General features: G+C 39.5%; 1 protein-coding gene across 3 annotated transcripts in view; it reads left to right on the top strand.

The window, feature by feature from the left end:
- Positions 1-302: 302 nt before the first annotated feature.
- The window catches only part of WDFY4 (WDFY family member 4), a 144,955-nt gene continuing 118,442 nt past the window's right edge, over positions 303-26,815 (top strand). For all 3 annotated transcript variants that reach the window (XM_033001780.2, XM_033001778.2, XM_033001781.2), the window contains exons 1-12: positions 303-355; positions 5,698-5,971; positions 11,246-11,360; positions 11,966-12,069; positions 13,417-13,563; positions 13,941-14,130; positions 15,277-15,466; positions 17,571-17,731; positions 18,066-18,518; positions 20,055-20,159; positions 22,014-22,204; positions 24,824-25,434. In XM_033001780.2, coding sequence (XP_032857671.2) covers positions 5,711-5,971; positions 11,246-11,360; positions 11,966-12,069; positions 13,417-13,563; positions 13,941-14,130; positions 15,277-15,466; positions 17,571-17,731; positions 18,066-18,518; positions 20,055-20,159; positions 22,014-22,204; positions 24,824-25,434 — 2,528 coding nt within the window. In that variant the 5' untranslated portion in view covers positions 303-355; positions 5,698-5,710. The remainder of the gene's footprint in view (positions 356-5,697; positions 5,972-11,245; positions 11,361-11,965; positions 12,070-13,416; positions 13,564-13,940; positions 14,131-15,276; positions 15,467-17,570; positions 17,732-18,065; positions 18,519-20,054; positions 20,160-22,013; positions 22,205-24,823; positions 25,435-26,815) is intronic.

The raw sequence follows: 26,815 nt of genomic DNA, 5'->3' as shown, positions 1-26,815 counted from the left end.
AAAAAATTAACCAACCACCCCCTCACACACACACCTCTTCTTTGTGAATATGGTATGGGGGGAAATACATGGTTACTCTTGACCCATGGCGAAGCATGCAATGACTGCCAGGTTTGTGCATAAGCTGATTTGTTCTAAGTTGCTTTGGGAGCTTGGCTGGTCCTGAGCATGTGGTTCATTTACTCTTCACTTCTGCTTTCCTCAGGAAATAAGTGCAGCAGCTAATCAGGTGATTCACAGTGGAAAGTTTAAAGAGCAGAGTGGGAGCTGCTGCATACAAGATGCCTAGTAGGACAGAAGCACTCATTTCTCTGGATGTGGTTAACAACAGGAGCTGCCGAATCTAGGAACGCAGGTATGTCAAGAGATTTGCTGTGGAAACAAAAGGAACAGGCTGTTAACTGTTGAAGAAAACTGCAGTATTATGTGCAAATGTTTTGTCGTGGTAGGATAATATTCAAACAGCAAAGCTTTCAGTAAGCGTTCACCCTAAACTTCAGTACAAGGAGGAAAAAAGATCAGTGACTTGCTTAGATCCTTTATTGTAAGGATGATAATAGGATTGCAGATGTAAGGGATATATCTGTTGTTGCTACTAGTGGAGAGTTGTTTGATTTGGTTTAACTGCATGTCCTTATCTAATGAGCTGTTGTTTTGAGACGATCAGAATTGCGCTGCTCTTGTTCCTTTGAGTTTGTTACAACTCTATTGTCTCTGACTGACCAGAAGCATTCAGTTTGCTCTTGAGTTGGGAGTATTACTTCAATTCCAGGAGGACCACATCTCAAAAGCAAGTATACCCAATATCTCTGCTTCTCTCTTGCCTGCAGTAGGGTATATGCCAATCAGAGAAGAAATTGTTCCCAGTGAGATATTTAGAAACTACATTTTAAAACAGAAAAAATGAGGAGTGGGTACATGAGGGAGACTCTAAGTCAGTTTTATAGCTACTTTTGGATTGCATGGAGATATTTTTCAAACAAACATAGTTAAGTGTTTGAAATCAAATTAATGATTTGTGAGATTGTACTGCAGAAATGACTTGTCCAATTTAGATGCACTCAAAAATTAAAAATATGCTTGAATAAATGAAGTCCTAGTGTAAATGAATGCAACTTCTTTGGTAGTAATGGTATCACACCTTGAAACAAGCTTAAATATTTATATCGCTGAAAAAGTATGGGCCGTGTCCTACTGAAATGGGACTCGTTCTCTGAATAGTATTCAACCTTGTCTAAGCTGGCAAGTGTTTTAAAACCCCTCTGTTATTTGTATTTTCTCAGCTATTTGTATTTCAAGGCACCACCCATGTTAGGCGCTTATTGTGTAAAGCACTGTACCAGAACTTAGGAAGAGAGAATACCTTCCCCTTAGAACTTACAATTAAATGGAGCTGGCAAGGATGGGTAGAGTATTGACTGTTGCAACTTGTTTTATTTCATTGCAGCCCTAATATTGGAGAAGATAAATAGAGTGACATGAAAGTGTAAATATTTTTGGTGGTGTTTTTAGGTTTGCCTCATGAAATATGTCAAGTATGATGACTAGATATAGAGCTGATTGGTGTAGATAATTTAAGAAAGGCAGAGTGACCCCAGAGAGCAAGAACTGAGGTGATTAAGAGGGAGGGAGGTAGAAGACTAAGTACATGGACAGTGGCCGACACAGTGCTCATTCTAAGGTACTGTCATTTCCTGTGAGCACAGAGTGGTGTGAGCCACAAAGAGGGAGCTTGTGATTGATTTAGGAGAGAACTAGAATTTGTGAGGTAGGATGGTTCATAAAAGAAACAAGTGGTGCCTTCTACAGCTTGGGTCTGTTATGGCATCAGGCAGCTTTCCTGGGGAGGTGGTGGAATTCCTGTTTCTAGCATTTAAAATGATTGACTGGCATGACTGATTAATGAACAATCAATTTATCTTGGCTTTCAAGGAAAGGAAGGGGGTATAAAGAAGTATCACACAGTGGATTTTTGGGTTGCTGTGAGTCGTGTTTCTGATAGTCACCAGAATCCTGCGTTTTAAGTGTCAAGAAAAGGCTATTAGGAGAAGGAATATTTAAAGCAGGTAGTCTTAGTACTAGGGGTCTGATTTTTAGTCAAATATGCCTCTTGTCATCTGGACAGTTGGAATAAAGAAGGAGGCAAACTGTAGTCCTCATTTTGCTTTCACGTACTTTTGGAGATTAAGGATTTCCATGTACACTCAAATATCTAGCATTTTTTTGCAGATACGTGCCATAAGAAGTGGAGCAAACTCTGAAATTTGGCAAGAGACTTGATTGCGTTTCAGTCAGCCATCTTGCCGTGAGACTCTTCTCTGACAAAAAATTATTTTAAATGTTTAAGTAAACTTCTTGATCTTGGTGCAAATTGGGATTTTGTATCTGTATGGGTTCATTCTTTGGGCTGCTGGGGGAGATAATCCCAGATAAATATAATTGAAATGTCATTTAAAAAATCATGCTTGTTCAGCCACTAAGCTTTTAGTATCGGCATTCTATCTGTTTTTTTTGCCAGCTTTGGTCAGGTCATTCTTCCCTTTTGTTTTATCAGTCTGAAAAGGTGGAGCCACATTGCAGTGTGATTTCACACAAGCTTCATTTAGAACAAAAGGGAAAATACATTAAGTTCCACTTCCTCTCTGTTACCTGGCACTACTTTCTGAACAATAGCACCAGGTTTATTTGATATATTTTCACTTTCAGATCTCTTTTAAAATCTTTATTTAGACTTTACTTTTTGTATCATTGTAATATTTATAACTTGTCAAAACTGAAATAAGCTGTTAATTTACACTGAGGATCAGAGCAAATGGTGGGATGTAGAAGAGAGCCAACATGCAAGACTTTTTCAAAATTCTTAATATATCCTTAATACTGAAGATACTTGGATGCTGCACCCTGAGATATTGTGATTGCTCTAGAATAATAATTATCCTCCAAGAGGAATAGAAAACACAAAGGATTTAGAAGTCCAAATGGAATCATAGACACAAGGCTATTAGGAGAAGGAGTATTTAAAGCAGATAGTGCAAGTGAAGACAACAGACTAATACTAGAGGACTGGTATTTAGTCTAATATGCCTCTTGTTGTTTAGACAGTTTAAGTAAATAAGGAGGCAAATCGTAATCCTCATTTTGCTTTCATATACTTCTGGAGATTAAAGATTTCCATATACAATCAAATGTCTTACATAGTCTGTTACGATTAGGTCTTCATTAATGAAGTTGTGTGTGCATATCTGGTTTTAATAGTTTCTGTGGAGAGGGGAAGAATTCTTTCATTACATAGGTTCGTAGTGAGAATTTTTTGAATGATCAGCCCTGCTCGCCTTAGCTGTGCCACTAGCAAGAAAGGTCTCCTAAGTAAATTATGACTAGAAAGAGAGAAAACTGGTAAACACATTTGCATGGTATTCAGTGCAGTGCAGTTCAAGCAGTGCCGTTAATTGGTCAGTCACTGACCTTCAGAGGCCAGTGTTAGCACTTAATTTCACCTCTCCATGCATCAGTTTCATGATCTGTAAAATGCCTCTGTAAAGGATTTTGGGCTTCTCTATACAAATGAACAAGGTGGATGTAGGCACTGAGAGTGAGTTACTTGTTACTTAACATTGATTCAGGCTTAGCAGGGTAGCTTCCAAGGTGAGAGATTGCCCTTTGGAAGAGAATGGTGCTGCTTGGGATGCAAGAGCAGCCTCGTTGAAAAAGTAACTCTCAACTATGCTCACTGAAGCCCCTAGAACAGTACCCAGGATTTCTCAGCACACTGTACAGCTTCACAGTGTCACAAGTGGGCCAAAATCCCATACAAGGGTTAAGTATAACATATGACAGATGTAACTCCTACGCAGTCATGAGGATACGAGTCTTTCTGTTTACTGTGTGCAGTCATCACACTTTTTCTGCTCATAGGGCTGTGTTGTCTCAACACAGATAATTAAGGAAACCAACAGCAGCAAAACACAAATGTTGTTGAGGTAGGAAGCTCCAGATTGACATCCTTAGAGACTGATCAAAATTTCGAAGCTCTCCATCTCCTAGTGAAGGACAGAGTATGGGCTGTGGTAGAGTAAGTTACTCTCTGCTGTAGTGTGAAGGATCAGCATTTACATCCAAGCATAGGTGTCTGCTGGGACCATCAGCTTGCTGCAGGTGGTGTGGTGCAGAGTGACAAGATAATGTCACTCTCTTCATCTCTGCAGTATGGAGCTACTGCATGAGTGTGGAAATGAGACTGGTTCATCTGGCTTGGGGTGGGCAGGGTGCAAGCAGTAGGCAAGCTACATAACTGATGGATGGTAAATGAAGAGGATCCCCAAAATAGTCTTAGTGTTGGCTCATAGTTTCTAAACCAGGCTCACAATAGCATTTTTCAAAATTTTTCTTAAGGGGTGTATGTATTGATAGTGCAGCTCTGACTTGTTTTTTTTAGTTACATTTGCTTTTTGGTATTTTTATTGACAAACTAGAAAGTCAATCAAAGAGGCACTGTAGAGAAGGAACCTATTTCTTAGAAATGGAGGTACATTGGTGTTTGAGGGGGTGTAATGATGTGATTAAAATTCCTCTAGCCTCTTAAAAGACAATATATTTGGTAAGTAAAGTGATGAGCTACGTTCATCTTGGTGACAATTCCACAGATGCCTGCCCACGCTGTGATAATTTGTGTGTCATATTTTGTGTAGCCTGACAATGTCCTAGACACCGATAAGCATATGGCTGATTTTGATGGAAACTAGAGAAGTCTGATTTCCATTGGTGTAAGTGTTGTCATTACGTAGGCTCTGGGTAGCAGAGTGAGCTCACAGAAGGCTGTGGCAAAGGAGTATGACTGCTGTGGATTCAAGGCTGTGTCAATGATCTCCCAGAAGACTATGGATGAAAACAGGGCTGTAAAGTTGATGAGAAGTCTTGTGGTAGAGATGAAGGTACCATAAGAATTCCTCTACCTATAGTGCAAGATGGACCAATCATAAGATCATTTTGATGGAAATGAGACTACTAGAAGCTCCTTATTAAGGCATGTGTATTTTGGTTTACAGGATCATCAAAACAGGTAATGCTGTAGTGAGAATACCTATCTCTTGTACAGAATTGTACAACTGCAGTATAGAATAGCTGAATGCTGCTGCCTTTTTGGGCCAGGACACACATGTGGGGTAATCCTTGGCTTTTCCACACAGCTCCTATTCCAGCCAGTGATTCAACCCTACTCTAGGTGGGGAATGCATCAGAGATGTGCAGCTTAGTTTAGTATCCCTGCTCAATGAAATGTGTAACCTGGCTCTTGGGTAGTGCTCTTCTGTTGCAGATGGTAATAATTATTTCTTGTTTTACAATTGGGGTGGATGAAGTATAGGGAGAGAATGTGGTTCAGTGGCAAAGCTGGGGCTGGAATCCAAATTTCCTGAATGGTTTACCAGTTTGTCCTGCCAAATCCCACATGAGTTGTGTAGCATATGCACGTGTGTTTCATGGGAGAGAGCTTATTCATGTGATTGCAAGGTGGTAATGCTCTTGTCCTGGAGCAGAGTGCTGTGCCATCAGAATTGGAAAAGTCAGTGGTTGCATGTGTTTCCATACTTCTGAACTTCCCAACTCCAATAGTTAAAACTGTCAGTGTCTAGTTTCATGGAACAGTTGACCGGTAAGGTATGATGCTAACTGTAAATAACACAGTATCTTCAACTTCAGGTCTCATTTCAGCATGGATGAAGCAGCTGAGCTCATGTGGCAGCTGGAGGATTCACCTGGCAATGCAGGACAGCAAGAGCAAAGCCTTGCTGATGAAGACAAAGCAGAAGTGCCAGGACAGCCTGGACAGAGCAAGGATGAGCCACCTCAGAGCAATACTCTCCAGTGGGAGACTCTAGGCAGACAGTTTGTAGAGTATGAGCAGGTGGCTCCATATCTCATCCCAGAAGAGCAACAGAGAAGGCTGCTGGACTTTCTTCCCTTCTTCTTAAAGGTTTGTTCTCCTTGTTGCATTTGGTGCAGATGCCAAGAATGCAAATTTGAGTTTCTGTTGCTCTATCCATTCTGTGGTCACCCTAACTGTCAGCATAGTTAATTGGAGCATGATCCCTTTGTCTAGGTGATAATTTCTTTTATTCCATTGAGAGCATGGGGAAACAGTTCCTTTCCCTCCTTTCATCTAACTAACCTGCTGTGTTAGCATGAGAAAAGTACATGGGGTTGCGCTGCTTTACTTTCATGAATGTCTAAATTTTATTCTTGGAGTCAAGGGATATGTTGATGATACAGGCATGTTTCAGAGTGAGTACCCTGTGAAGAGAGTCACTTTGTGTCTCCCTCATCTATTTTATTATTTAGTTGGGGGCTGAGCACATCTTCAGCCTGGGAAAATGTGGTTGTGGCATGCAGCCAGCTAGGGGAAATGCAGGGATATAGTCTTATGGAATTTTTGGGTTAATGACAGTGCTGATGTCTAATTTTAGTGCTTGAGAGAGTTGTGTTATAGACAGGGAAGCTGTGGCATGAGGAGAGGAAGGTCATACTGTGGGTGAGGGACACAGCTGAGAACTAGAAAACTTTAGTTAGCAGGTTGCCCTACCCTATGCCCTAGAGCTTCTATCAGCCAACAATTTCTGAGCTGGCCATATTGAAAGGTGAAACTGAAAGAGCTCTGTAATGAATGGGAGCTTTATGTGTTGATTTTGTTTGCTAGATACAGTCTGTGAAACACAGAGGAAACTGAGAGAACCATACAGTGACAGAATAGCAGAGTTTATGCTGAGAGGAGCAGAAAACCTGGCCTGTCTTTAAATGTACTGTGGCCATGTTGTGGTATAAAATTGTTTTCCTCTTGAATTACTTTGGGTATTTATGGGTATTGAATCTGTGTTTTTATACTCTCTCACTACATAATTATTTCAGACAGAAAAGCTTATTTTTGCTGAAACTATATTTTAATGATGGTATATTTCAGCCACCTGTACTTGTGAGTTTTCAGTGTTTTTGAGTGACTAAACTCAGATCCATCTGTTCCCTACCTAGCTGAGCTGATTTTCTAAAAGGAAGTCAGTGGGTAGGTGAGGAAATAAAAAAGTCAATGACATGGTCACTCTGTTTATATAGAAGCATTGTGGAACATGAAAAGTGATAGTCTGTGGTGAGAGGGATATTTTGAACTGCATGTGCAGGGAAATCACTGTGATCAGAGCTATGAAATCTTTGGTGTCCATTATAGTAGAGCAGGAATAACTTCCAGATAGTCATAAACATTTCACTTAGCTGAATGGAGCATGAACCTGTGAAGCTTGTAAGTCCTGGTGTAGAGCAGAACTTTGAAATCACTGTAGATGCTGGTGTCATTTAACAGCACTGAAACAGGTCACTCATTTGCAACACACTGACACCAATAATGGAGTTGCAGGTAGGATCTGGTGATGTCTATGATGTTTGCTGTGCCTGAGTACAAGGTTGCCCTGGTCCAAGGCAGTGCAGACAAAATGAATGGAAGAGTCTGAAAAAGCAGTGAGTGTATAACCTGGAGTCTCAGAAGTGGCTTTCTCATTGAATTTAAATGGCCCTACAGATATTTTATGATTACTAAACAAAGCTTTCACTTTTCACCACTTCCTCTCAACTTCTGGATTTGTTTGCATAGAAGAGTGTTTCTCTTGAACCAAACACTATATTTAAGGAGAACTGTTGCTCTGCATACATGCCTATCACTGGAAATGAATCTCTCTCTGCACGTGGCACTACATGTGCTGGGACAAGCTTGGCTCTCTTGGGAACTCACCACTGCTTTACTAGATCACAAAAATTCTGGCTTCATAAAGGGGCAGGACTCCTTCCTCAGCCTTCAAAGAATGCTCTTCAAAGTCAGATCAGGATTGATAATATGACAGTTTTCTGTAGAAGGGCACGTTCTTGTTCCATAGATCTGCTTTTCAAATTACATGCTGAAAATTGCACTGTTCTTTTTTTGAGACAGCACAGCAACAAGATATAACCTTTTTGCTTGGAACAAGAGCCATCTATTCTGCTTTTTCTAGAGCTGTTTTCAGAGCTCCTGTTTTCCTTCATCTTGAAACTCCATGGAAAACATACATCCTTAATTCTTTGAGGGTGTAAATTCATCCCAACAAAGATGGGATTTTCTGTGGAAGGTAGTCTCTCCAAACTGTTCCCTCCCTCTCTTGTAAGTGATGTATTATAGACTTTTTGTGAAATTCTTCTGCTGAGGTTTTCCTGCCTCAGATTTACAATGAAATTGAAATTCCCAGATCTCAAGGTTTCTGAGTTCTGTTGTGGTTTTAGTTTTTGAATACCATACAGTGAACATGAAGTAAGCAAGTCTTGGTGAGGTGAGATGAGATTATCTAGAACAACATTACATTTGTTGATCACTAAGTATGAATAGCAAGAATGCTTTCCATGCGAATGTCATTTTTTGGCATGAAAGTTTTAAAGGACTGAGAAAGTTGTTACTGAACAAAGGTGATGAAAACTATAGAATCTAGAAGTCTTAGGAATTAAAAATTGGACAGCAAAGCAGGAAATTGCTTATTTGTCATGACACATGAGAAATGAGCTTCAGTACCTGTGGATCACAGGACAGCTATTCCCCAGGAGACAAACTAAGTATTGCTAAGGGACTGTCAGTGTTGTCCATATGCATACCCATCATGTGTTTCCCTTCTGTAGGATTGAGTTTCACATGCTTTAGGATTGTTGAAGGTGATTTCTTGAATTGCAGTAATGCTCACAAAGAGGGGATTTTAAATTCTTCAAGGATATTTTGGTTACAGAATACGTTCAGAATGGAGATGTGATTTCTCATTAGCTTAAAACCTGATTTTGTGCCCTAAGATTCTTCCACTTCATTTTTCTTAGATGTATCAGTAGAGCTTTGCAGTGCTTTGTAGTCATTTAGGTTCAGATATGTAGCTAAAGCATTTTGACCTTGCATCATTGATTTAGGAGTACATTGTGGCAGATCTGGCCCTTCAGGTTTGAGTCATAATGTCCTTCCCCATATGACTTTTGTTCCCTTCATGTACCAGCCTTCTGCTTTGTGCTAAGCCCTTGGGCTAGCTTGGGGAAACGCATCTCAGTTTGAGTTGTACATGTTATGAAGTTCTTACAGAAGCTACCTCACTTCCTTCTGTTTAACAGGAGAGTCTGGATAAGTCCTTTTCATCCTTGGAGGATTTTTCATCTCTTGCTTTTCCTTTCCTTGTTTGATCATGCAGATGCCAGTGCATCTCTGTCTTTTTGTCTTAGAGTGCTTTAGCTCTTACTCAGTTGGCTGGAGAGAGATGGCTGGCTCACTGATAGTCCTTGATGTAGAAGGAAAAGTTGTAGGAGGAAAATATTAGCCATCTGCTTGTGATTCAGGCCTAGGCTGGGAGTCATTTTAATGTGCCCTTTGTATCATCTCTCTTGGTGCCACAGAAAGTATCAGAATGTTCTATTACATGGCTGGCTTTTGAGCTAGCATTCCTCCATGAAGCATGGAACAGGACGGACAGATGGCAACAGCAGACACGGGGAACTTGTGGCAGAATATTAAACATGAAGAAACAGGTTTAAGAGAAAGAAAATCATATTACATTGATATTAGGCATTGATATTTTAGAAGGAAGAGACTTTTGTAAAGAAACTTTTCAAGGTTGCTGGGAACAGAGGTGTCTCAGCCTGGCATTTAGAGGTGAATGCTGCACTACTGCTAATACATTGATGTGTGTAGCATCAGATGTTCTATATAAAAGAAATGGTATCTGATTCTCAGAGGCCAGTTGAGTGTGCTAGTATTAGTCTACTGTAATACTTTTTAATTGCTTTTGAAATTTTTTTTTGCCTGAAGTCAAGGCTAAGAAACATTTGAGAGAGGATCTGTTTGTCAGACTCAGAGCAGGGAACCATCAAGTCTTGCTGTTGTTTCTCCTGTCAGTTTTGCATTGAATTGCTTATACACCCTTGCACAAGTAATTTATAAACTTATTTATAAATTGCTTGTAAGCTTCTCTATACATTTGTTTTCCTTGGCTAGTTATGCATTGAGGACTATAGCTTCCTATTTAGGGGTGCTTATTATAGCATAGGAAATGTTTAGAAATCCTGGTAAATCTTTATTGTCATAATTTCAGCATTTTATAAATGCATCTTTACCTATATTATCACTGATCCGTACTCATGATGTAAGCTGTCTTGTAATGTTGCAAAATCCTAGCCAGGCAGGGTTGTCACTCCAGGCCTGGCAGCCAACATCTTAACCTCATAGACAGATGGATTTGGGCAACTCATATTGCTGCAAAATCACATCCAGTGTCTTTTGGGTTAGAATATTGCTGGTTTTTTTCAGCTCCTTTCCCCATGTTCTCTTTTATTTCCTTAGTCTGAAACAAAGATTATTTCTGTCCAGTGAGAAATCCTGACTTTATGAGCCTTACTTTCCCCCCAAAATAAAGTAGAATTGAAAGGTGAAACTTTATTAATGTATTAAAAAAAACAACAAAAAAACCCCAAAACTGTAGTATTTTGCTTGTTTTCTTGTTCTGTGATTTTTATAAACTTATTGACTTGAAAGAAATAGTTCAGTTTCAAGTGAATGTTGGCCAGTATAGTGCTGCCTAGAAACAGTAGTACTGTATTACCATGGTTTCTTTTTGACAGCTCTGTTGCAAATGCTCCATGAGAGCAGCAATTCCAATCCCATTTCAGTCTCTAAGTAGATTAGACTGTGGAATGAGTTACTGAACAAAGAAAACATAATTTTAGTTTTGATTTTTATTCAACTGAAAACTCAGGTTTTGTTTATGACTAACTAGTTACAGGGAAACCAGTTTTTGAAGAATATACTTTTACTGAAAAATTTGAGTAACTGTAGCTGTAACCTTTTCAGAATACAGGGTATTTATGTTGTAGTTTGAAAGGAACTAGCATGCTTTTTGAAACAAATAATTAGTGACACAGTGGCTATGACAAACATTTACATTGTTTTGATTGTATTCAATGTAGAGAATAATGTAAGTGCTTTCTAATAGGAACATAATGTGATTCAGAAGATAGTTCCAGGTTGACTTCTGAATCTGTAGTGTCAGGCTCCTGTTTGTCTGGCAAATATTGCTTAATGGACTACATTGGCTGGGAAGGGAATTTTGCAGGGGAATGTTAGCTTTATGTTTGTTTATTTATAGGTATTAGTACTTCTCAATCTACCAAAGACATGCTGTATCGTAAAGACTTAACAGTTACACTTGGATTTCAGGCCTGGGAAGAGTCTGCTGGAGTAATCGTATTCCCCAACATTCAGCTGTTAGCCAGTGAGGTTTCCAAGCTTCTGACAAAAGAAATTAAGAGGAATGTCAATGGCAAACCTGCAGGTAATGATCCTATACCATATCCACTGGATCCACTTGTTTTGGGAATGTTCTGTCGTTCAGCTGTCCTCTGTGCTTACCATGAGGGAAATAAAGGGGGGAACAGGAAAATGGCAAGTACAGCTAGCCAGATCTTCTAGTAGATGTGAGCTTGCACTAGTTTTGGGTGATTGAACTGATGATCTGGCCTTGTATGCTGTCCTGGCCTTGGTTTTGGAACTTTTGTAACTGAAAATGTATAATATGGCAACTATGCAGTAAAAGAGTAGGCTACATACTATTCTGCGGAGTTTTCTTTAATAAGGAAAATACTGCTAGCCACACACGCCTTTCCTGGTGACTGTTGTACATTCTTTGCATAGGTCAGCTGGCATACTTCATGAACTGAGCTGGTATTTCTAGTGAAGCTTGTCGGTTTGAAACATGTAGTTTACATGAACTGATCTGAGCCTGATGATGGATAAAAATCCATTGATGTCCTTCTGTTCACTTCTGTGGACTCCTGCTACTGTAATTTTGTTAAATTTGTCAAATCTGTTGAGAAAGGATCAATGCAGCATTTTAATCTTTCATTAAGAAATTAAAGTTTAATGTTTCTGTGGTAACAGAGGAAGCTCGTCTGGCTTTGGAGCAATTGCTACAACAGAAAGGGGAAGCAGAAGATGGCTGTTTGCTCCTGAAATCAGTGTATCTGCTCTCACAGACTGAATTGGTAAGAGAAATTACTACAAAGCTTTGTTGGGGGGTTTTTGTTTTGTTTTGTCTTGTTTTGGTTTTTTCCTCTTTATTTCAGTGAAGCTGGGTAGCCACCCCAACAGTGCAACACATAAGTCTCATAATGTTTGCATTACCCCCAATGCTTTGTGCTTCAGCACGCCCAGGGTATACAGTCAGATAGAGGACACACCACCAGGTTTATAGTCCAGGTTTTTCTAAAAAAGGGAAGTGAACACTCTGTGATTTCAGATACCCTTTTTGTTTTGATCAGCAGGCAGCTATTTTTTCTAGTGTTCCTCTAATTTATCTTTTTTTTTTTTTTTTTTCCTATTGTGTATCACTGTTCTTCAGCTGTTCTTTGTCATTGCAGTTTACATATCCAAAAGATGACTAGTAAAGATCTGTCTGGTAATGCAATGGTTGTGTTTTCCATCGTCTCTTACTTTGAAGCATTTCAGAGCATTTCACAAACTCTACTTGTACAGCCTTCCTGAATGCAGACTGGCATCAGCAGTACAGCCTTCTGATGGGCACCAGAGGTGCATTTACCCCTGACGTTGAGCTGGGCAGTTTGTCTCATTTTATTCAGATATGTGAAAATAAATCTTACTGTCAGCTTCTAGTGGACATGTTCTGTGTCATAAGGTTCTCTATAAAATTATATGTAGTCATTCACAGCATGAAGTTCCTGATGAGGTTTGTGTTTTTCACAGATTTAAGACACTGCTATTTTTAGTACATACACTCACAAAACTTATTGTTGTACACAGTCGTAGTGAAGATGGGAAGAAACTACATGTTGAGAAACTTTGTGAAGAAACAGTGTTTCTTGCATTTATAAAAGCTATAATTAGAAGTGTGCATGCAGTTATTCAATGTGTTATAGCTAAATTGCTGCTATACTGGGTCAAGGAGGGAACAGAGAATTCATGTTTTTAACATACCAGACCTCTGTAGCTGCAGAGTGTCCTGTGAATTCATGATAAAGGGGGCACTGTCTGCCCTTGGACTTAGCTGTTAGTTAGTTTGCAGATTTTGTGCTTTATCAACTGTAGGTCTCCTTCTGCAGGACACAGTAAGCATCTATACTCTCAAAGCTGTTGCTCAGATGGAGTGGGAAGTCCTGGGAATAGCTATGGCCGCACATGGTCAGTGTGTTTGCTTCTACCAAGTGGATTTGTACAGACATGCTATACGATTGCCATCCTTGTGTGCCCTAGAGCACTTTTAAGGATAAAATACTCAATTACCTCCTTCATCTGCCATGACTACACTCAGTGTGTAGAAACACAAGGAAACTGGTCACCTTCTGGAGGGGCTGATATTTATTTTCCTTACACAGAGAACTATGTGGAACATCATTGGATCTGGTCTTCCAGCTGCTCTGATGCAGTGCCTGTACCTTTTCTTTACTTTTCCTCTGAAAAAAACCCATGATGATGAAGAGACAAGTGAGGATGACACTCAAACTCAGGAAATGCTTGTTAAGGTGAGATGCGCCTCTGGGAGTTCATTTGTCCTGAGCACTCATATGTTCACTTAGGCTTTTAGCTGGTGATTGATTCAAACTGCCAAAAAAAGGAGTAAATTTGGACAGAAAACCATTGAACAAGCATCAGGAGCAGTATAAAATAATCTGAGAAGATGCCACTATATGTCTTAATTTTTTGTTAAACAAACCAACTTGACTTTAAGTGGGAAAATATCCATTGAGAATATCCTAGTTATAGTTTTACTTGTTCATTTCACTGCATCCTTTCTCCTGTCATTAGTATCAAACTATAATTCCTCCCCCAATGGATTTTTCTTAATCTCCCAGATATTTGTAGAGGTGTTTATTGTAGCTGATATTTGTTTGCTTTTCAGATAATGCTTAACATGTATGGAGAGGAACAAGGTGTAGAGGAACTTCTGGCAGCTGATAAGCTTCACTCATTAATTATAGCAACTGCTTCCCTCTGGGACCAGTGTAGCCACCCGTGGAAAGTACCTACAGGCCGTGTGTTGAGAACAATTTCAAAGGCTCAGACCAAAAACAGCATTGTGTACCTACAAGGTTTGCTTTAGTAATTTGGCTTCTCCTTTCCTTTTAGCTCCACTGAGAATTAATTCTCAAGAAGAGTCTCCCCAGGACAGACTTTTATCTCTACATCATCTGATAGTCAAGTATAAAGCATGGGTTCTTGGCTTTCTAGACAGGAGCTTTATTAAAGTAGTAATAGACATCTGGAAACTGAAGTTTTTTCTACACAAAAAGTAAAATTACAGAGCCAGTCCCACCTGATCACACTAATGTAGGCAAGGACAAGATGTATTATGTTTTTTTGAAGTTGTGTGACTCAATGTGTGAGCCTAAGGCTCATGCACACTCTACAAGCTTGAGGGCACTTCCAGAGGAACAGTATCTTTTGAGACAACTTTATGACTAGTTGAGATACATCCTCATTTCTTCCTAGGCTTTATCAGAGTAAGCAATTTTTTTGTTATTAAATAGTGCAAAGGCCATGAGTCTGAATTTCTTAAAAGAAAAAAAAAAAAGTCTTATAATCCACTCTTTACTGTTAGTATTCCTTGTCATGGAGTAAAAGCATATAGGTATTTTTATTTTTTTAAATAAAAATTTGGCTTCCTGGGTGAGATTGAAAGACTGAGGAATAGTAGTTTGAAGAATACAGAACCGTTTAGACATTTTGAAGCTGTCCTGGAAGGACTGGCCATCAGATTAGACAAGAAAACTAGACTTTATTGCTCAGAGGAAGATGTGTATACTCCATTACAAAACAAAGAATTAATCTGTGATCTCTGCACAGAATGTGTGATTGACTTAGTACAAGACAATTAATATGTCAGCCTCCACTTATTCAGACAGCTGGATTCACTGTATACGAGTTTTGGTGAGTGAGTGGGCTGGAAGTTTGTACTTCTGAGACTGAATCAGCTTCTAGGGGTTAATCAAAGAAATTAATGCATACTTTAAAACCAGAAATGTTCTTCATGCAACCTCTGAAATGAGCGTAATGTTCATAGATCCTCTTGTCTTTCCTTTCTAGAAAAATAGTTGACTCCTATTTTATTGGGAAATAACTTTTCGGACTTGTTGTTCTGTTTTTGTTAGTAACTTTGAACTTGTTTGACTGTCAGTTCTTAACTACCTGCTTTTTTTTTTTTTTTTTTTTTTTTTTTTTTTTTCTCCCCCCCACAGCTGTGGACTGCATTAAAATAGCTATTCAGAATCTCTTTAAACTGGCTGATACCCTGCCTGCTTCTGATGTGTGTGAAGCTGCTAGTATTGTCTTATGCTTTGTGAAAGATTCCTATCCCATATCATCAGCTTTATTAACAGAGTTTGAAAATAATGATGGCTACCAACTCCTGCTAAAAATTTTACTCAGGTAAATAGGTGTTTAGTGGGCTTCTAGAGGACGGTAAAATTTCATTTTCACAACACATGGTAGTCTGTTTTAAAATATGATTCATGTCAGTAATCATCTGTGGACACAAAGCCAGTAATAAAGACACTGATATTGGGTCTTTCATTGCTGTTTTAGGAAGGGAAGCAGTACATAATTTCTACTGAAACCAAAACAGAAATAAATGGTAAAAGAAGTTAGTATACAGGTAGGGTAAGGACTTACCGAACACAAGACAAAGGTTCTTCATCAATTAGTATTACAGGAGATGTAGGTCAGAGACATTTGTCTCAGTTAAGGTGAACATTTGATCCAGGAATGCAGTCAGCTAGAGAAGGAAATCTGATCTCCTTGCTGTGCAGAAAACAAACCAACCAATCCACCCAAATTTATACCTGAAATGGTTACATTCTTCAGAACTGAGTTGAATAGGAACATATCAGGACAAATCCCCACTAGTTACCCTAATCAAAAGTACAAAGTAGAATCTTTCACTCTCCTTGTCTCCTTGCATTGTCTAACCAGGCTCTGAGTTTGCTATATCAAAATAGTACATTATACCACTTCCCCAGAAGTACTTAGGACCTTTGTTCTGGTTTTCTTTAATATCACATGAAGAGAGCATTACCAGATCTCAATTTGTTGTTGTTTCCATTCTGGCTTTGCCTTTTCTTGTACTTCTGCAACAATTGCAAGGACTTTGATCCCTGACCATACATTAGACTTGGGGGTGGGGGTGTGGTATTTTGTAATTTGGATCTAGAGGATTGTAATTTGAATCATGAATCCAAATATATTCATAGGTGAGTATGATTTCTGGTGATTTGTGGATGTCACAAAATTATTAACCTACAATAGTAAAAGTTTTGTCTTGTTCTGGCAGTGTTTCCTTTAATTGACATAGATTGTCTAGCTTTCCCCAATAAACTGTGTTGAGATGTATATTTCTGATTAAATTCGATCCATATAATGGCTGAAACACCTGATCTTTTTCAGGAAGGGCTATGACTGCCCCCATCCTTTTTAACTGATATAACTATGTTGGAGAGAAAGAAATAGCATACAGGTGCTCAGGGCTTCAGATTAGTCTCCCTTCCCATCATATACTCGCAGAAAGAGATAGACAGAGGGCTTCTTTCCTGAACATGTTGTGTGACCAGGTTTCTTCTCTGATGTTTGGAATTTGTTTTTCAGGTAAAAAGAATCTTGCTGATCACATCCTTTCCCACCAAAATACTTGCATTTGCCCTGGCCTTTTATTTTTTATTATTTATTTATTACTGTTTAGACTGAACCAGAACATACTTGTTTTGTTTTCTTCTGAGATTTTCCTAACTTCCAGTATCAGTCTACTGCTCTGCTGCTAATCCATGCCCAGATGCTGCAGTTCTCCTTAAAAACTGGCCCCTGTAAGCAGTACGGAATAAGACATGATAAGCAGCTCTCTGCCCTTTGACAGACCCTCACTTCAATCTAAATTATGATAAATCTGCTGTTACAGTTCGAACTATTTTCTTACCTAGGAGAGACACACCATCTTCATCTCTGATTCACAGAGCTCAGGCAATACAATATTTTTCCCTTCTTAAGGGCTAAGATTTTTCTGTTATTTATCTCAGTCAGCAAGTCCCTTACCTTGTCAACCACATGCCTAACTTTTGATGTGAAGTGGCTGTTTTAATTTTTTGATCTCTCACAAAATTTAAATTTCTACTCCTCAAAACAGATGTTCTTTTGGAGAGAATTACTTTTTTTTTTTTTTTTTTTTTTTTTAAGTACATACAACTGGACTAAATTGAAACATTTCTCTTCCTTTTCTTCAGAATAATCTTACAGTGTTATTTCAGTTTTCTTCTTCAGTTTGTCAGTTTTGTTCTGATTCAGAATGTGCCACCATGGTGTGAAGTTACTGTTTGTAAGATGGTTAAACAAGTCACAGAAATAAGATAGAAAGACAAGTAAAATAGACTGGGGAAGAGCGGGGAGTAAAATAGGTAGCTCCTTTGTTCTCAGTGCCTGGTGATATATCCAAAATGTTTGTATTACTAAGGCATGAACATATGACTGTCCCAAGTTTTGTTCCTAGATGTGAGGGGTTGCAGCAGAATGAAGGAGACCCCTATCTGAATGAGATCTTGGACATGCTGACTTGCCTTACAACCTGTGGAAAAACTGAGCTGAAAGTTTCTGGCAATATTTTACACCCGCAACTACCACACTTTGATTTTGAATGGACGCAGTCTTCTGGTACAGTGTGTATACATATATATATGTGGCTATGTAGGCAGGTCATAGAAAAATTAAGCTCTATTCATTATGTGTCTTAAAACAGAGGGGGGAGTATGAGATGGCATCTTCTAATCTGTGTTTAAAACTGCAGGAGCCTGAGTGCTACCTACATCAAACTGAGCTGACTATGCCAGCTGTAGGGTCTGATCCAAGGTTGAGAAACATGCCTCTTGGTCACATCCCTTTTGTCTGTAACTCCTATTTCCACTATCAGACATGATTTAACATTATGGTGCTTGCAGTCTTAAATAGCATTGATGTAAAAATCATCTCACTTGGTTTTATCCCACAGGAATGACAGTCAAAAACCTCCAGGCTTTTCAGGTGTTGCAGTCAATTTTCCAGAAGAGTAATGATCAGCACCTGTGTGGAAGAATCTTGGCAGCAATTGGTACCATATGGGCCTGGAACACAATGAACTTCTTTCTTCTGGAATGGACACTACAGCCTATCAACCAGTTTACTGACATAATCCATTTCAAACCACACCCAGTCCAAGTCCAGTTCTTCAGACTGGTAGAGTCCATAGTGATAGATCTGTCCTATGTCCCCCATGAAATTTTGAAGAAGGTTCAATATTTGATAAAGGAAAACATAGTGCCATTCTGCACCTTAACAGCTCTCCGGTGCCTTCTCAGCATGACTAAGAAGGACCTGTTATTCAGCGACATATTCCGTGACTCTGGGCTCTTAGGCCTACTGCTGGCACTTTTGAGGAAACAAGCCAAGATCCTGAGGAAGTCAGGTACAACTTAATGTCATTCACAATGACTGTTGAAGTAGGCAGATCAATAAGAATGAATTCATCTCTTTCTGTGGTCAGTTTAGAAATTTTATATACTGAGTTGCAAGACAACTAGCCTGTATTTATGACATATAGTAAGCTGGGTCCTCTCTGAATTCTTAGCTGTTTAGCATCCTATTCACTAGCTTAAACAGTTCTGGACTATTCTTCAGCAGTGTACGATTAATTATTCCGGAAGGTGCTATTCAGCACACACTGTTAAACAGGTCTCAATTTGGGGTCCTCCAGGATACCAACTTGAGAGTAGAAGAAGTAGTTTTCCTCTGAAAAAAACACTTAATCCTGAGGACTGATGATGGAAAGGGGTTTCTGGAATTTTGGCCATATATTACCCACAGTTACTACCACAAATTGTCATCTGATAGAGTTATCTCCTGTTATGAAAACAGGAAGGCAGTAGTCCTAGTGTGGTAAGTGTGGGGTACAGCTGATTTAGGAGACAGACTCAAATATTTAAAAGTTTATAAGTGCTATTTTAACTAAATAAAAATGCATGATGACATTTTCTGTGCTGTATGAATTGGGAAATACCTTTAAATTTCAGTGCAATAGTTGTTTAGTAAAGGAGGAGGGACCCAAAGTACTAGGTATAACTTCTGGTGCAGCAAGCACAATCAAATTATTTATACACATTTATTCCAAGCAACAGAAGAAATATGAGTTGCAACAGAAGTTGCAGAGTGCAGAAATCCATTACCTGCAAGGACACTTAGATTTGTCTTCTTCATATCAGAGAACTAGTTTTGTACAGGAGTACTTATATAAGGAAGGTTCTTGAAAACTTATCTTTTGATTATGGTCTGGTGCATAGGGGCTTTATTCTGTCTTTGTATTAATTTCACTGCTTTAGATCACTATGTAATTTGTAAATTCAGACATACAGATGAAGAGGGACAGGTCAGAAGACACTGTGTGAAGTGATCACTACTTCCCTCTTTTAGTTTCCAGAAATTTAGCCTGCAAACTTCTTTAAGATCTAAAAAGAACCTACCTTACACTGTCTGATTCTGGAAATACTTGCCTTTGAACATTCAGGTGGATTCTACTGTTCACTTTTAGTTTAGGTATTTAAGTACTCCCTGTTGCTATAATATTTTACCACTTCACAAGTCATCATCTGTAATGTTCTTTTATTTCTGTGTGTTCCTACCAGGTATCACTAAACAGGTAACTCTACACCAGTTGGGAAGTAGAAACACCATTATTACCAGTATTGCCTATAGTTATGCAGGAGATCTGGGCTGCAGACCACAGAATCAGACCTGTGTTTCCCAATCCCAGACTAGGCCCTGATGACTAGACAATTCTCTGTCTATATTTTGTTGCTCATTTTAGGGTTCAAGTAGCCTGTAAGTAATATTTCAGGGAAAACTAGAATTTGCCAGAGAACTGGTTTTCTTTTTTGGTTTAATATATTTTAGCTACTATTAACCATGTCTTGTATAAATTGTATTCCAACTTTTAATATACTGACAGCTGGAACCCATCTGGCTGGTCTGGAAGAAGGCACTGAGAAGGAATTAAATGCTGTGATGCTGAAGATGGTGGCTGCCCTTACAGTGAGGTCTGTGAGGAACTCTGGTAAGAAATGACATATCACTGCATTACCTTTGTGATATTTGGTGGTAAGTGGCCACAACGCTTCTTAAGGAACACCAACAAGCTTTGACTTTTGTGCTTCAGTGAGAAGTGGAGGACAAAAACTAGAAGTGTAGGGTAACAGTGTTACACCAGGAAGAAATGTGGCAGATTGAGGTGGTTTGAGCTCAGAGGGCAAGTGAGCACCATGCAGCCACTCACTCACACCTTGCCCCCCCAGGGACTGGGAAGGAGAAAATAAAGTTAAAGGCTCAAGAATCAAGGACAGGGAGGGTTGACTCACCCATTACAGTCAGGGGCAGAAGGCAGACTTGTTAGGGGAAGAAAAGGAACATAAATTTAATTCAGACACTAATAACAACAACACTTAACAGAGTAGAACAGTGAGAAGCATTACCACAACTTAAAAACACCTTTTCCCCACCCATCCCTTCTTCCCTGGCTCAGCTTTGCTAATGATTTCTCTACCTCCTCGCCCTCTGTGGTGCTGGGGGCAGGGAATGGGGGGGTACAGTCAGTTCTGCGACTTTTTCTTCCTCAGGGTGGGGGTGGACTCCTCACATTCTTCCCCTGCTCCAGTGTGTTTCCCCTCTCATGGAAGACAGTCCTCCATGAACTTTCTCCAATGTGAGTCCTTCCCATGGGCTGCAGCTGTTCTCATGCTGCTCCGGCATGGGTCACCCCTGCATATTGCAGTCCTCCCAGCACAGAACTACAACAGTGGGGGCTTCTTCCCTCAGAGTCTCAGATTTCTTCAGGTACAATCACCTGCTTCAGCATGGGGTCCTCCATGGGCTGCAGGCCTTTATGGAGGGCAAGGTGTACATCCCCATCATCTCACCATGGTCTGCAGGGGGGTTCTCTGCACCTGCACAATGCCCCCCACTTCGTCCTCATTTCTTCCTCTCATCTTGGTGTTCACATAGGAGTCTTCCTTGCAACTCCCCCTCCCAGGTTCCACTTCTTAAATACGTTATTTCAGATGCACAGTCACTGTTGCTAATTGGCTCGACTTTGGCCAGAGGTGGGTCTGACTTGGAGCCAGGGGAACTTCAAGAAGCTTCTCACAGGGTGCCACCTCTATAGCCCCCTCCCCTGCTACCAGAAACCCCACCACTCACACAAACCCAGCACACAAATATTCTCATCCTGCATAATAAGCCTTATCCCAGTAGTCACCCTACTTCCCTCATCCATGTGGATACTCCTGAAGTGTTTACATAAAAAACACAACCTTGTAGAAAACAAGACTGTGTGTGAGTTTTGTGTAGTTTGTTCATCCAGATTTTTTTCCATGATATCTATTACTTGAAATCTTGATGGGATCAGATGCGTGGTGAGTAACACTCATACATTTAGTATTGTTGTAACTAAGAGGAGTATGTGGGGTGAATCTTGTGGGACATAGTAATGCAAAACTGAACTCTTCTGAATACTGGAATCCACTCACTAAATTCACTCTTGAATCCTAGAATCATTATATTTGCATTATCTTATACAGTGCAAATATACTGTCACAAACTACCAAACAGTCTGCTCATAAACTAAAGAGATGCTTAGCCTGAAAACTAAGAAAGCATCTTTTCCTTTTAATTCATTATTGCATTGAGAAGCTGTCATCTCTGATGATTAGAAACCATGGTCATCCATTCATTTTATCCTAGTTGTTCTTGTGCCATTCAGTTTATGTTGTCTTTAACTTAATCAGCTATTCTTCTTGCCTCTCCTGCTGTATTTGTAGAAATGTGGCACTTCATATCAACACTGAAAATCTGCCTGTGAAAACTACAAGTAAAGGATATTATGAGTAACAAATGATACTGTATTTGTCCCCAGTTGTTCTGAAGGACTATGGAATGGTGCCATATATCAAGATATTTTTGGATGATGAGTGCTACAGGAATGCTACTCTCAGCATCTTGGAGCAACTATCAGTCATCAACTATGAAGAATATATGAGCATTATTATTGGGGCCCTCTGTTCTTCTACTCAAGGGGAACTACAGCTGAAACTAGATCTGCTGAAGGTAGTTATTCTGGCTTCTTACTTGGGGGTTGTTTTTTTGGAAACTGCTTGGCTTGTAGCACATTGCTGTTAGTCTCATGCCTAGCACTGTGTTTTTTCCAAGAAGGTAAGTTCAGAAGGAAAAAGAGCCATGAGCCAATTTTTGATTCTGGTAAATTGTGCACTTTGATTTTTAGCGTTGTGTGTGTGGTCAACACCTTCACTCAGTATCAGATTGTGAAGTATTTTGAAGACTTAAATAGTAATGCAGGATGGAGAAATGGAAATGGCAAAGGGCACAGTTGTATGAGCAGTTCTATGGAACTTGACAGAGAAAGGAGAAACAAATGTAAATGAAAGTGAACCAAGATGTGAAGGGAGGATATGAGAAGAGGTAAAGGAGTAAGATTGGAAGAGGCGGAGTAGGCATGAGATGAACAGCTTGGTTCTAATAAGTTTCCAAGGTTGAAACTTTGCTGTCCTTACTTGTGTCATCTCTTGCATACACCAGTGTCATGGAAAAAGACATGTGAGATGATGGAAAGGAGTCTTATGAACATTTAGAGGAAGAAATTAGAACTATTCATAGCCTTTGTTGTGTTTATAGAGGGTCTGATCCATAAGCAATGAAGCAGAGGAAAGAATCAGTGTGCTTTATTTTGGTTCAGATCACAGGCATCAAACTGAAAAACAGTAGTGTTGTAAGCTCTGACTTAAAGTTTCTTTCTACCTTCTCTACCAAGTGTGAACTGAATTCACCTTTAAGCACAATATAACAGCTGCTTCTGTGATAAAAGAACCATGTTACTTTTTAAAAAAAGAAAAAAAGACAAAGTTTGCAGTTTCAAATCAAAGCTATAAACTTTAACAATATTTGTGGAAAAGTTGAGTACAGTGTCCAAACTAATATGAAAATAAATGCAGCTTCAGTGTCTAATTTTGACAAATGATAACTGTATTAAACCATAATGTAAGCAAATGAATTTATTATCTACATCTATTGGGACTGTGATTGTGTTATACACAAATTCAGATTGATTTGCTAATATATATTTAGCTGTTAAAGCCTGAGCCCAAATGCAATTAGCACTGCCGTATTCCAGTGTGGCACGTGGACAATTATGAGGAATAACAAATAATGGAATGTGAAATAAATTCTGTTAATGTTAACTGAGTTAGGGGGGTTCCAGCAGACATCAGTTTTATAGATTCAAGACAGAGGAATACTAACTCATAGGCGATTAAATTCTAACTGAGTTAGAGCTAGAGAAAATATGGTTACTGTTGACCTTCTCTGAAATATGTTAAAGCCATCCTGATAACTTCAACTCTGAGTTATTAAATTTACTCTCTGTTCAGAAGTCTATGCCTGGTTTGATACATTATCATGCAAAATTGAATGACAGTAATAGAGTTCTCCCTCCCCTTCCAGTTCTGGCAACCCTTTCTTACAGTCCTAGATCCTGTGACAGAGAGATATATTTGTTAGAAACTTCCTCAGTGGGTTGTGAAGTGAAGCTCTTTCATTGGATATCTGTTAGGAAACTTTATATGCAAAATTAGCCCTTCCCAATGTGAAAAGGTACAACCTCAAATTTGAAAGGTCACTGGTGCCTGAAAGAGCATCTTATTTACAAAATGAATTGTACATCCCCAAAACCTGCGATGGGTTATATTCAAATACAGTAGACTGTTCCCTTGCAAGCTTTTTTTCTCACTAATGCTACTTCTGCCACTACAACTCTTAATAACTTTTCTAGACTTGTTTTGAAATTGCAAGCCTATAGCATTCAAAATTTACAAGTGGTATAGGATGGGTTTTATGCATGTGTAATATTTTCAGGTGGCATTCACTTGCAACCTGCTTTAAACCCATTAAAATTAGAGAAAATCTAATGACTTAGTTTGAGATCTGACTGTTTATGGCTTTTTTTTTTTTTTCTCCAAAGTGTTGTGCAAGCTTTAAAAAAACCTCTGCTGAGAAAGTGAATTATTATTGCCTTTCTTGACAAGGATAACCTGCTGCTTGCAGTATTCTTTGGGCCATCCTGTGTCTCCACTTTTTTGGATAGAGTCTGCTCAGTCATATGAGCAAAAGTCTAGCGTGGCTCCTCGTGTATTCAGGGCTGTAGAAAGACTTGTCTATAGAGAGCTGCAACTTCTCCGTTTCTATATGAGGTTATTTACAATTTAATCTCTGTTTTCATTTGTTTAAGACAAAGGCAGATTTCTTGAAAGTGTCTGAGAAGACTGATGAAAGAATAGCCAAAGATGTGAAACTACCTCTGGCCAAACTAACTAGGATATGTAATGCAGGAAATTTTATTTCTTTGCTTATTCTTGTGACCACTATTCCCTACCAGTCCTATTCTGGACCCATTGTCTGGCTGACTCCATGGGTTGCTCCTGATGGTGCATTCAAATTTTGGTTGTTTGACTCATTGGGTACATGGGGGAAGGGAGAAGGAGAAAAGTTGTGCAGTGGCAACCATTACTTTGACAAACTTCATTTTTTTTCTTCAAAGAGTGAAGCTTCAGTGAAAGAATTTTGGTACAAACTTAGAATTTTAAAATATCCTGAAGGTTCTTTGCCCCTTGGCTTAAGTGCTTCTTTTGTTTCGTTTCTTTCCAATGTTTGTAGTCACTCTTGAGGGTACTGGAGAGTCCCAAGAGCCATTCAGCTTTCAGAACCTGCAGTGGATTCAATGGACTCCTGTCCCTTCTCTCAGACATGGAAGGTGCACTGCAGGACACTCCATCTGGGCTGTGGACAGCAGTTGGACAGAATTGCATATTGGAGCTTGTTTTCTACACACTTCAGGGAATAACAGCAGCCCTGCACCTGGACCCTGTCAACACCAACTTCTTCCAGAGGAATGGTCTCTTTGAAAAGATGGCAGAGGATCTTGGGTCACTTGGATGCTTCTGGACACAAGGGGAATCGCAAATCCCTCTGAGCCTTGAGAAGACAAGGACATTTGCAGAATTCTTGGATGAAGCTATTTATTCTTCAGAACCTTTCCCAATGTGGCTAAAGAACTGCATATGGATTCTGCATTTTCTTGACCACATGGTCAAAGGAACCCTCCATCTGGAGAGTTTCTTCAAGGAGAGAAAGCCAGAGATGGGAGAGGCATCAAGAGATGATCAGGACAGAACCCAAGCTCAAGAAGAACATCCTGTTCATTTCAAAAGACCAGACAACAAATTACCTACCTCTGCCTATTGGCTATGTGGAAGCCTTGATGAGAAGTAAGTCTATTTACTGCAGGAAATAAAATAGTAAGACTGGTATCTGCGTTTTGTATGATAGTAAACTGTGGTAAGCTGTGACATAACCTGCCTAGAACAAACAAATCTGTGCCACAGTCCCAAATCCCAGGCCTCCAGACAGCAGAAATCACCTCTTTTTGAGAGATTAATATTGATGGTTAATATTAGGACATAACTATTCAGTGTAGCAGTGGGACACACAACCCCAAGAGTTGCAGAGTTTGTGCTGAAGGTTCTGACACATGCAGTGTGGGAGCAGGAATGGGCTCTAAGGAAAGGGTTGTTGGGACTTGAAGCTTGAGTTTAGTCTCTGCTTAAATCTGCCTCGATCAGTTTTGACTTTCAGTTATGTGGAAAGCTGTTTCCAGTCACCTGATATATTAAAAACTATTTTAAGCTATTTTAAATGCTCCCCCATGCATGTGTGTCCAGGCACATGTGTACACTGAAATAGAGAAGAACAGGAATAGTAATGCTGCCTGCCTCATATAATGAAGGATTCTATCAAAATATGTATCCTTTGCAGGAAGAAAAGACTACGGGAGAAATCAACACAGCTGTCAGCTGTGAATCAATTCTGAATAACTTGCACTGTAACTTGTGAGATCCTCTGCCCCTTAATGTGTCTGTAGCTTGGATCTCTCGGTCCTTCTCTCAAAAATGTTTCTGGTTGGAGTTACGCTTAAAAAGTCTAAGTTCATAACTGAGATTCCTTATTGTAGGTTATTCCACAATCATCTTCCAGGTTTAAAGACTAAGTCATTAGGTCTGCCACTCATAGCTAGCAGTCACTGAAGTCAGCAGAACTTTTGTTGCCTGAGTACTGAGGCAGACTGAATAAGTATTTCTGGTCACAGCTGTACTTGTTTGGAACAACGAGAAAAACCTGCAGTTGATTTATTTGCTCCTTGTGCAACGGATTTTAAAATAATCATGGAGATATTTGCTCCCTATCACCACACTCTGAACTACACTGGAAGCTTCTGGTTAGATACTCAGTGCTGGGTAGAGGACTTGGTGGCTCATGAGGAATGAGTACTCTTTTCAAAGCAGATCTTTCTAGTCCCATTTGGGAGAACATGGGTCAATGTGCGGAGAGTGTATGGATGGTGTGGTTGTGAGAAGTCCATAGCCTGTAGCTTAAGTGTCTGTGTAAGAGAGGCTCAGGGAAGGTAAGAGAGAAAGAGCAGGTCAGTGCTTGGAAGGGTGTGGCTCTTGTCTTTCTCAAGTTACTAGATCTGAAACATAAAGCAAGTCTTCCTCTGTCCTTGTGTTGTTTTGCCTGCTGAGTTCTGAGGCTGTGCAGTAACTCAATGAATACCACTTATGGAGAAATTCATCATATAAGTTGGGATCCATT

The sequence above is a fragment of the Tyto alba genome, unplaced genomic scaffold (genome assembly GCF_018691265.1).
Source record: "Tyto alba isolate M040663 unplaced genomic scaffold, T.alba_DEE_v4.0 Super-Scaffold_1, whole genome shotgun sequence".
Classification (NCBI taxonomy): Eukaryota; Metazoa; Chordata; class Aves; order Strigiformes; family Tytonidae; genus Tyto; species Tyto alba.
This window is presented reverse-complemented; position numbering and strand designations above follow the sequence as displayed.